Source organism: Podarcis vaucheri (assembly GCF_965113315.1).
Source record: "Podarcis vaucheri genome assembly, chromosome: 10".
NCBI lineage: Eukaryota > Metazoa > Chordata > Lepidosauria > Squamata > Lacertidae > Podarcis > Podarcis vaucheri.
Window position 1 is genome coordinate 26,724,839 of NC_138748.1, and position 11,673 is coordinate 26,736,511.

Sequence of the window (11,673 nt, forward strand, 5' to 3'; positions counted from 1 at the left end):
CTTCACCTTTCTCTTCCACATAGCATATGCAAAGATCCTTCCGTCTACCATTTCCTACTGTACCCTACAATATTATTGTTGGTATTACAGGTCTATCCTGCATTTCCACCATGAAGACCAAGGCAGTGTACATGCCTGGTTCCTGGGAATCACAAGTTCGGGGGATGCTGTTGTGGGCAATCCCACAAGATGCTGTTGTCCTTTAATGCAATGGTAGTCCTGTCTGAATTTTCTTTAATGGGTATAGGGAGGGAAGAACAATGGATCACCAGATATTCTTATGGCTTTTATTTTCATTCAAAGTTAGGTGTGTAGACATTGATATAATTTTAATTTGCCCTGGTCTAAGTATAAAAAACCATTGAACAGAACACTGAATTATTGCAATTGAAATCAATCACTACCTTTAATTGCCATGTGAAAAGAGCTTTCTTCAATTAGAAACTGGCTACTCTAGCTCTCAGTATGCCACCTAGTGGTGTATTTACCTCCTGGGTTAGTAATGATCAGTCCTGCTTAGACTGCTAGTTTCTCATTGAAGATTCCCGAACTTATTTTGGCATATACGCTTTCAGAGTTTCTGCCCTTCTTCTCTTACACCCATCTTGCCATTTACTTTTATTTAATGGTGGCAAACACAGCATTTCTTTCTGTTGAATCCCTTGACAGTCCATAGATGGGAAGGATCCCATCTCCCATTATATAGTTCACTTATTCTGAACTTTTTACACCAATGCACAGTCAAAAGGACAATTCATAGCAGCTCATAATCGATCAGCTGCATCTGTGTTGTTCTGGATTGGTCATTTTCCAGCAAACAGCACCTTTCCTAATATGAGTTCTCTTCCTCGTTCACCGCATGCACACACACACCTCCAACCTTGCAGTTCTTGAAGTAAGAGCCTTACACCAGTGAAGCATTTCCAGAGAGGTAGTTATGTTAGACTCTTGGAACAAAAGAGTCTTGGGACACCTAAAAATCTGTCAAAATTTATTCTAGTATAAGCTATTGTGTACTCAGGCTCACTTCATTAAATGCCTAAAGTGAAATCCTAGTTAACAAGTATGCAAAGGAGAAAATTTGAGGTAAGAGTCAAATGGCAATGCAATGCAAAATTACAGTCAGTGATGAGCAGAGTTTAAATATATGTTAAATTTAACATATAAGAGCAGCAGATTGATGATGATTGCCTTAACTCTTGAACCATTTGCAAGGAACAGTCAACGATAGCACTGAATTCCTGGCACTGTTGAGCTAAGTAACACTATTTCTACTTGCAAAAGTTGCATATGGACCTTCCTTTCTGTCTGCCATGAGAGAATGATTTGTTTCACCTTCAGTATTATTTGCAGGGATTCTCTTTTTATCTTCCAGGTTTGCTCGTGGACATAACGAAAGATTACAAATACATGTATTTTGTCTGCGGTGTCATTGTCATCGTTGCAAGCATCTGGCTATTTATTGGGAACGCGATCAACTACAGACTTTTGGCAAAGGAGAAGAGAGCGGAAGAGGAGCGGCAGAGAGCCCTCAAGCATGCCGATTCCAAGGAAGTGGAGCCCTTGACCCACAAAGAGAGCGAAGAGACGGTCAGCAGATCAAGCAAACTGCCAGAAAACCCGTCAGAAAGAGAAACTAATATTTAATGCGCGCACACAAACAAAAAAGAGATGTGGTTCAAATACTCATATTTATAACTTCCATTAGAAGTATTTCTTCCAAGTACAGGCCAGGTTTTATAGAAATAATAATCAGTTGCAATTCTGAAGGGGGGGGAGGAGTTTGCAGAACATAAAATAAAACCAGTCGCTTAGATCCCAATCCTGCCCCTTCCATGGAGAGAGAGAGAGAAGGTGCAGAAGGATTCGCCGTAGAAGATCATAATTTCTCTCTCTCCCACTGCGCTGCCCCAGAAAAAGGTAACCATGGTGCATTTAGATTATCTGAAACTCTTGTATTTAGGGGGGTTGGGGGGAGCTCTTTAGAAGGGAATGCTTCAAAAAGTGGTAAGCTAGATCTGCGGCATTTGGGACCCCTCCTGCTCATTGGTATTCAAGCCTGGCCCTCGCAGTTTCAATGGCTGTAACATGGCCAACCACTCACAGCTAAACGAAGCCTTTCTGCACCTTGCCTGAAGCATCTAGCACCTTGAAGCTCCTCAGATGCAAAATCTGTATCCACCAGCAGTGCAGAAGTAGCACGGTGCAGCAAAGGCGTAGGTTATGCTGTAGTTCTCTGTGGATCCAGACCCCATTCTGTTCTCCGTACAGGGACGGAATAGGATTGAGGCATTATATTGTGTTTTGTTTTGGTGTCAAAAGTATTAGGTCTCCTGTTTTTAACTTGGTGTGAGTGAGTCCGTTCAAATGCTGACTCGAATCAGGGTAGAACTTGGACGGCAAGGTCTTCCAAAAAAACCAAACGATTCCTGCTACAAACATGTGTCTAATGCAAAAATAGGTGGTTGTCTAGGGATGGAAAACAAAGGTCTTAATCCTTCAGATATTGATCAATGCCTATTGACCTCTTCGCATGGTATGTTTTGGGCCAGAAGGAGGAAAGCATGTGAAAACATAATTTTAAAAATGAAAGGTTACTGTTAACAGCTACCTGAGCAAAAAGCGCACAAAGCAAATTACTCTTTCATAGGGAACTTTCAGTGGATCAAAAGCTGTTTTCTTTCTGATCAAATTTTACTATGTGGATTTTCAAGGACAAACAAAATCGGATACAAGAACTGGTGGGTTTTATTGCTAAGCGCAATAGGTGTTTTAATTGTGGCAAATAAAGGGTCATTTCCCTCTGCTGTAATAGATTTGACACTGAAATATTTACAGCCTGATCCTAAGACTTGCAAAATAATACTTAGGATGGGTTGTGTCCAACTGCTGCATTGTTGCAATATCACAAATATGTAGATATGCTGGCACAGACGTTTAGGATCAGGGTATAACTTCTGAACAATACGTTGCCTTGTGCTCATCACTGTATTCCAGACATGTTTGAAATCTGTTTTACATTTGTAGTTGTCACTGCCACTTTACCCAGTTACCTCTGTTCTTGAGACTCTGGACTCAAAAGTGTATTTAGATAGACAAAACTGACCCCCGCTAACAAAATTCCTGCCAACTAGGAGTTAGGGTGAATCTACACTGGTTGGTTATAATGTTAAAAAATACGTTATAAAAATGTGACACGAGAGGGTGCTGCAAAGAAGTGATCCATTGGCAATGGGAAATTGCATGGAGAGCTATGTAACTTTTTTATAGTGTTTAATAGCGTTTTTCCAGATCAGTGTAGATTCCAGCCTTAGTCCTTTACTACTGTAGACCATGTGTGCTCAGGCACTCATAGGGCTAACAGGGACCAGATAAAATAAATGTGGGAGCTGCATACAGCTTAGTTGGCCATCATGGATTTCTCCCTGCTGTCAATATCAGAGACAGTAAGCTTTTTTGTCTCTGTAGGTAGATCAAATTATTTGAAGGCCAAAGAAATCTTCTGGTGGTTATCAGTTCCTTATGGACCAACTTGGTCCAGAGATTCAAAGCTAGTCAGTTGTTTCAGCCCAGTGTCCACAGAAATGTACCTATTGGTCATGCAGAACATTTCCCAATACTGATGAAATTGAAGTAGCACCAGATCAGGTCAAAGTAGTATGTATTCCAGCTGGTATGTTTGTCAGTCTTTGCAAAGAAGTCCTCAGCCTCATCCCAGCTGCATTTCTGAACTCAGTCTGGCCAATGCATCCCCTTCCATAAGCCCCTTTCAGTGCATGTGGCCAGATCCTTCCGCCATTTCTAAGACCATGATGGCAATGCAAAGCAAGACTGTCAATGTTATGTTCATGCAGAGTATGAGGTGAAACGTGTGTTATGCACGATAGCGGGGTCAAGCGTTATGTCCTGCAGAACACCACTTTAACTGTATTTCAGTCTTTCATCTTTAACAGGCATGACCAACCCCCAGGAGACTGCGATCTACTCCCAGTATAATTAAACTGGCAGTGATCTACCCACTGTCATTGCCAAGAGTTGCTGAGGTTTTTTTAGGGGATAATGGAGGATTCTACGGAGTTGTTTAGCTTTGGGGGTGGGGTCGCAATCGACCTGTATTGCCCCCTCGATCAACTGGTAGATTGCAATCAACCGGTTGGACATGCCTGATCTATAAGGTCCTATAAAACCCAGTATTTGATCTGCATATAGATATGTTGTTATATTTTCTGTAGAAAATGAAAACGAGCCACCAATTTACAGTGTGCTCCCCACCCCCATTATGCCTGCAAAAGACAGCCATTCTTTCAAAAATGGACAAGATGAACTGTAATCCTTGTGCTTGAGATACGCAATACATGCTGCTTAAACCAAGAACCAAAAAAGTAGAGTGCCCTCTCCATTCTGTGCCCCTTTAGCATTGAGTTTAACCTTTCTGTCCAAGAGAGGGGTGGAACAAAGAGAAACTTGTTTTAGCTTCATGGAATCAACAGCACCCAACCCTGTTTTTAATATGGATCACACTCGGGGCCTGTTTGTTTCAGCCGGAACTTTCCAGAACTCAGTTATGGCACCTCTCAGGTGGTTGCCATTGCCATCCTAAGAGAATGAGGGAGGTGTTGATGGTGAGTTCTGGCACCTCTTTTTCTAGGAAAAAGGCGCTGGTCACACCCAAACATCAGTTCACAAATGTGGGGGGGGGGCTTTGAATGAATAGGCAGGATGGAGCAAAGGTGGTGGTGGGGGTTGTCCTATGGTATAGCCCCTCTCCACCTGTAATCTGCTATACCAGCAACTTAATTGAACAGCAGACTATCCTACACATCCAATGAGACTTCTTTTTAAAGCAAGGATGGCTTCAGTCCCATACTAGGAAAATGTTCTTCATTATGACAGGTGGAACCAGGGTGAAGGGTTGTATATTGAAGGGTTCTATTTGGGATTACAATGAATCTTGTACCACCATCCATGGGCTCCCTATCAGTCATGAAAAGGCCAACCACTCTCAGAGCTGGCGGTCGTGTTTTTGTTTGACAGGAATATTTCCCCCCAAATGCAAAGCTTTATTTTCCCCCTGGTTGAGTGACTAGGAGTCACTCACTTACATAAGAAAAATTGTAGTGGTGTCTTCAAGGACATAATTGGGACGAGGGTTCAATTCGATCCTTGTTGACCCCAGATTCTGGGATGAGGGATCGGTTTCACCTCTCCACTCTGCTGTGCTGTAGGCCATTTATTTTATCCTATAGGACTCAATTACCAGCCTTTAAAAACCAAGCCAAACTTTATCTGCATAGCCCGACCCTTCACCTATTTACATATATACCTTGGGTTCCTTTGCTTGATGTGACACATAAATATATACAGACGGTTGCCACTTTTTCCTCCATATTAAGCCATTATTCATAGTTAAGCACACATGGTATAAATTAAGTGCATTGCTGTTTAACATTACCTGCCTGCAAGGAAAATGGTAATTTGTTTTTTTAAAAAAAATAAAAAAACCACACACGAATCTCACAATGAATGTAGTTCAAGACAATGTTTGTTTAATATATGAGGAAGAGAAGGTGCAAAGCTCTCGGGTGGATATTTTAGAACAAATGTTTTAGAAGTGAAAATTCAGGGTTTGATTCATAAAATATGTATGCACTGTTTATGCAGCACTCCTTTCAGAAAAGTAGGAACATTTTCAAATTCATTGAAGCTCTTTTTTTTATAACCTCTAAAAATTTGACTATTTGGCAGATTCTCAAGCATATTAAATATGCTAACACCTCAAGGGTTGTTTTTTTGTTTTAAAAAAGAAGGGAGAACAAGGTGACACATTTGCCCCCACTCTCTTCTTTGCATATCTTATTTGCTGTTTTGGGATAATTTCATTATGTTTGGTTTGCTTGTCTTTATTTACATTGGTATTCTACGTACTGTAAAAGGAGAATGCAAAGCTGATCCAAAGCATCACAGCCTTTTTTGAGACCTAAGGCACTTAAAGCACGTGTAACTCAGTCTGCTCAGAGCTGAACTCGTTGTCCAGGATCTGGATAACGATGTGGATCTCCTAGATCCTTTAAGGTCCTTTAAAAATAACTTAATTTATGAAAGTTAGCCAGGGCTGGCCCAACAGTTTTTTTCAACCTGAGGTTAAGGAAAGATTGTGCCTCCACTCCAAACCATGTACTGGCTGGCAATTGTATTGCAACGCTGGCGATGGGATAGCATCCTCAACCACACCTGAGAAAGCAGGCCAGGTTAGGGGGCTCAGGAAAGGTCATGTGACATCAGAGAAACTGGGAGAACTCAGCAGGAACAGCCATGAGTGGCAACTGCCCCCAATATTTGCTGCCTGAGGCACTTGCCTCACTTTTCCTAATGTTTGGGCTGGCCCTGAAGTTGACCATTGTGCAGTTCAATTCTATTAAAGTAACATTTTAAGATTAAGCAATCCCTATCAGTGCTATTTTTCTAGAAAAAATAGCCATGAACATCTCCCTGGTTCTCTTAGAATGCAATATGTCTCCTCCACTTCCTCCTCCTCTTCTTTTCCTGTAAACTAGAGACATGCCTAAGCCAAATTCAAGTTCTGAATATTCTTGAGCTCTGGGAAATTCCATATTTGGTTCCTGTCAAATTATTTTATGGACATTTATGTCAATTTAATTTATGGACATTTCCTTCTTGCAGGGTGCTCTGAACTTTTTGTGGTTCCTAGATCTTATGCTAGATGATCAACCTTGGTGAAAGGACCACATATTTGGACCAATTCCCATCCTTGTGCCATTCTTCTTGCTATCGCAGAGCTGAGACAGAAAACCTCTGAAGCAAAGGGCCTGCTGTATAGGTGGAGGCGAACCCACATGACTTGGAACCCTGGGTGACCACAGATCTAAATCATGCACAGAGCCTGGGAGCCTCATCTGCTTCAGCTGTCTCAGCACTGATGGTGAAGGCAGAAGGAGCCACACAACTTTGAGAGTTTCATGCAAGTAATACCCAAAGAGCTCAGCTGAGTATTTCTCTTGAGCTCCATTGTAGGATAATAATGGCATACCCTTTGGTGCTTGGATTGTCTTTGCCATGAACTATTGGAAGCATTTTCTTCCACCATCCCCTTCTTTTTATGTCTTAGTGACTGTTCTTTCCTGCTAGAGTCTCCTTTCTTGCTATTTCTAAGTCTGAAGATGAGTACAAAACCTCAAAAGAGCACCTATAACATATATTTCCAATGCAGTCACCAACCAACCTCCGTCCACAATATGCAGCCATTTTGTGTACTGTAACACTGTAAATAAGAACAGTAGCCCACCCCGCCTGATTTTTTTAGCTGTAAGTGATACTATATATCCAACTTTACATCGTCAGAGAAAGAGGTGTTTTTCTGTTGTCCTAACATCAGCCCTTGTTAGGAGATAGTTGGAATGGAAGCAGGGTTCTACATATACAGACCAAGTCTGAATACCTTGTGGCAACCAGCACAATGCCTGCATAATTTTCTGAATGAATCAACCCCTAAATTTACACACAGTGGCTGGGATCCAAAAGTAAACTCCATGTGCAGCCCTGGTGGCGCTTGCTTTTAAAAAAAATTAACCACTGCATTTCCCACTGCTAAAGAGACAGCCCATTGGTCCATATAAAAAATAGCTTACCTCTTCTGCAGTGGAATATGTTATGGCCAAAACAGTAAGCAAAATCCTCACTGCGCACAATTCTGTTCCATGCACATATCTTCCTGCTATGGATCCCAGCCAATATGTCTAATTTTTCTGGAATGTGTAAATAATGGCATTAACATGAATGTACATGAACGTATTGAAAAGGTATATATATATATACCAGAACAAATCCTTAGTCCAAAAGAATCAAAGTTGCCTGGTTCTTTGCAAGCCTTCCTTTATCAGAATGTAATCTTCATCATTCATATCTGCTGGGAATGTTTTTCTTTTTTTAATTGTGTTTGGTAAATAAAATTTATTTGTAACAGATGAAAAATACTTCAACAAATTATTATTTTTCTGCAACGCAGTACTTGATTATTCTCATCTTCAGTCTTAACTTCAAGTATTTATTAAAAGAGAGAATTGCAATATTTTATAACATTGCTGTACTACGCAGCCTCAACAATTCAATGTGGCCTGAAATACTGCTGCATATTTTCACTGCTGTCTGAGTGTAAGGAATTGCCTTTTTTAAAATGCGTGTGTATATGTTGTATAGATGATCTCTGAACAAATTGTACTCTGGGTTGTCTTTAAAAACAAAAAAAACCCTGAGGTCTTGCATCGGTTTGCCAATATGGCACCCATGGGCACTAGTGTGCTCTCCAGCACCTTCTACGGCACCCACAAAATATTTCCTTTAGAAAACATTAAATATCTCCTCCAAAAAACACAACTCACATGAGACTGCTTGTTTTGTCTCCTCATTTCCTGTTTTACTGGTTCAGCCTCACATTGAGCACACATCCTTAAACTTGCCCACATTTCATTGGATGCCAGGAGTGGACACTGACTCTCCTTTCTGTTCTGAACAGAGGAGGAGTATAAAGACCTCTGTGTGTATGTGTGTGATGGTGACTGACAAAGGTGCCTTTTCCCCAGTGGATGAGGTGGCAGGCCATACCATTTTGTGGTCTCCTCTCTCTTGTTTGTTCTTTTGGCTGTGGTAGGCATTTTGCGTGATGCTCCTGCGGCAGCCATTTTGTGGCTGCCACCAACAGTACGTTCCAAATGTGCCCACTGGCTCAAAAAGCTTGTTGACCCCTGATCTATGGCAATATACAGCCACAAACCATAAGCCTGTGCTGGGGCAAAGAATTTGCCATCTTGCTTCTTGGAAGTTCCGGGTAAGGAAGGATGCCTTAGCCATGAAAACATATGCATGAGCATTGCTTTTTTAAAAAATAAAAAAGTACTCATATTAGGATTTTGAAAGCATGAAAACCAAATCCACAAACCATTTAAGCCTGATGTCACAGGATGGAATCACAGAAGAACTTGGAATCTAGTCAATGCCTCCACTAAAGGCTGGAGATGTGGAAGTTGCTGTAGGGAATTAGGGCAAGCCAGGAAAGAAAATGTCCTTTTTGCTTCCATTAATGAAGGCACACACTAGATCAAAATCATTCCATGAGTGTAAGGATACCAATTAGATCTCACCCATAGCCTTCTTTATGGTTGTGATATGACAGTGATGAATGAGTAATATCATTGTCAAGACAAGCCTACATGAAGCATTTTCAAGTCTTGTTGATTCCACTGAAATTGATTTTAAAACGCTCGCATTTGTCTGGAGTCTGTCCACTTGCAACAGCCCTGCATCTTACTCAGGTGTTTACTCAGTAGTTGCTTGGCTTCAAAAGCACCTAGGTGATTCTGCTATTTTCTGCAGGCCCTTCCAGTTTGGGAGCACACCAGGAAGTCTCGCTAGCAGAAGGCAGTTTTCGTTGAACACAAAATAACAAGCTTGATTTTGTATGTGGTTCTGCATCTAATGTGCAGGCAAATAAAAAATGAACAGTGCACTGTAAAGCATTTAGTCTAGAGGTTTGCAGTTATGTACTCGACTTTGTATTTTTGAGGGTCTGAAAAGATACTCACAGTTTGACCCCTGAAGTGGGCCCATCTCATACAGTTTAACATCATTCACTTGCCTGTCCCTCTGGGTCCAATCCACACCACCTCTCAGAAGAAGGGACAAAGTGTACTCCAGTTGCTGCTCCTTCATTTCATTCATATTGCTTGCTTGCTAAATGAAGGGATGTGAACAGGTAATAACAGCAAGAAGAAGGAGCAATAAGGCCTGGTGACTCTGGAATGGTGGGGAGACACCTGTGGTTCTCCAAAATACAGGGATGAGTGAAGTGGTTGGACAACAACTCCCATCATCCCTCATCATTGGCATTGCCAGCTTGGACTGATGGCAGTTAGGAGTGCAACACTTATCTGCAGAGCACATTGTTGGCTGTCTCTTCTGCCTTTTCCCTCAAGCCCTTTTATCCTTCTCTTAACTGTTTCTCAGTTTGTTGCTGTTATGTCTACCGGCCTGGTTGCTTGAGAGCGAACAGGCAAGATCCCCACTGGTCTTTTCAAAGGCTTTATTATCGGTGCAAAAACATTTACAGTGCAGAACATCTCAATTCCATGTCTTGCTCGGTCACCAGCAGAATCTGAGAGTGGGCGGTCCTTAAACTTTCACCAGCAGAGTAGTCTCTTGACCCCCATCTGACGCCTCCCCTCCCTGTGTGTAAACCTACTGCGCAGGGAGGGCATGGGTAAAGGGGGACCTGCCTCCTCCCCCCCCCCGCTTTGCTCATGCACGGTGCTTTGGCTCTCTCTTGCATCCTCCTAGCCCTGCATCTCTTCCCCACTAGAGGCGGGGCTTCCCTCCACCGCAGAGGAAGTGCTGCTGCTCACAATCTTTGGAGGCTCTCTGTAACCCAACTGCCCTTCCACCTCTTGCCTCTGAGCTGATAGCAGTTCCCTGACAGTTGCCTATTCTGAAGCTTTTCTTTAGACACTTCGGGCTTCCCAGTCTTCATCCTACCTCACAGAGCTAGCCCTGTCCCTAGGTCCTATGAGAAATGTTAACCCCAGTCATTTACTTAAAAATGCTAAGGTTACAGATATTCTGCCTGTCTGTTCTCTGAGCACTTGGAGTGCTTGTGAGCATTCTGTGTCCTTATACCACTTCAGCTCAGCAAGCACTATAGATTGCATATAGAGTAATGATGAAAATCTTTATGTCAATACATTGAAATAGGAGGAGCTGTCCACAGATAAACTGACTTGCAGTAAACACAATCCAGCGATGCAGGACTTCCTCCATAGCAATTCCAGTCTACCATCACTGAACAAAGCAACCTCTAAAAAGAATGAGGACAGAGAAGGCAAGGATATGTGATGTTCTGTAGCCAGAAAGTTGCCCTTCCTCTGTTCTAATCAAAGACTCAGAGATAGGAAATTAGCAGCCGCTGGGCATGAAATACACTGATGAACTGTCTTTAACTTTCCTGAAAAGATGAAATGAACTACATTAGAGTTTCGGGGTTGGATTCTTGGCAGTGAAGACTTACTGTGGAGATGGTGAAGCTACAATCCAAACTTTCATCTAGTGGACTTCAATCCTGCCACTTTCATAGGCTCCCACGCCTAACTTCGCAAAGATCTTTGTGATGATGTGCTAATTTAGGAATCTGGGCATAAGGTAGAGAGCATTTAGATAAATGTCACACATGTTTCACTGTCCTGGAAAGCAAGGAGTAGAGGGGATAGACCCTCAGATATGGTTCTGTGAATCAACACCTGCTCTAGATAACTTGATGACCCAGGCTGGTGCAGAGAAATGTCCCTTTTCATGCAGGGCTTTAATAAATAAGTGTCTTTTAGTAACCCCTTTGAGAAGGAAGGAAGGAAGGAAGGAAGGAAGGAAGGAAGGAAGGAAGGAAGGAAGGAAGGAAGGAAATGAGAGAGAAGTTACTATTGGATTCAATTTAATCTTGTTCAAGATAGTGCAACTGGATTTGTCTGAGGTATCATGGCTTGGTTGGCTCTGGTCTGGGTTAGTTATGTGGCTTCCAGTGTTTAATATTCATGAATGCCCAAGCTAAAATGGCAGGGTTGCAGTTTGTCCCACCCCCATATATTTCATGTTTCTTCCATACATTTCCAAATCTGT

The 11,673-nt window shown here is 42.0% G+C and overlaps 1 protein-coding gene across 6 annotated transcripts in view; it reads left to right on the top strand.

The window, feature by feature from the left end:
- SLC16A7 (solute carrier family 16 member 7) overlaps positions 1-8,391 on the top strand; it is a 117,936-nt gene extending 109,545 nt beyond the window's left edge. For all 6 annotated transcript variants that reach the window (XM_082239748.1, XM_082239749.1, XM_082239750.1 and 3 more), the window contains one exon: positions 1,376-8,391. In XM_082239748.1, the coding sequence (XP_082095874.1) occupies positions 1,376-1,647 (272 nt within the window). In that variant the 3' untranslated portion in view covers positions 1,648-8,391. The remainder of the gene's footprint in view (positions 1-1,375) is intronic.
- Positions 8,392-11,673: the final 3,282 nt, after the last annotated feature.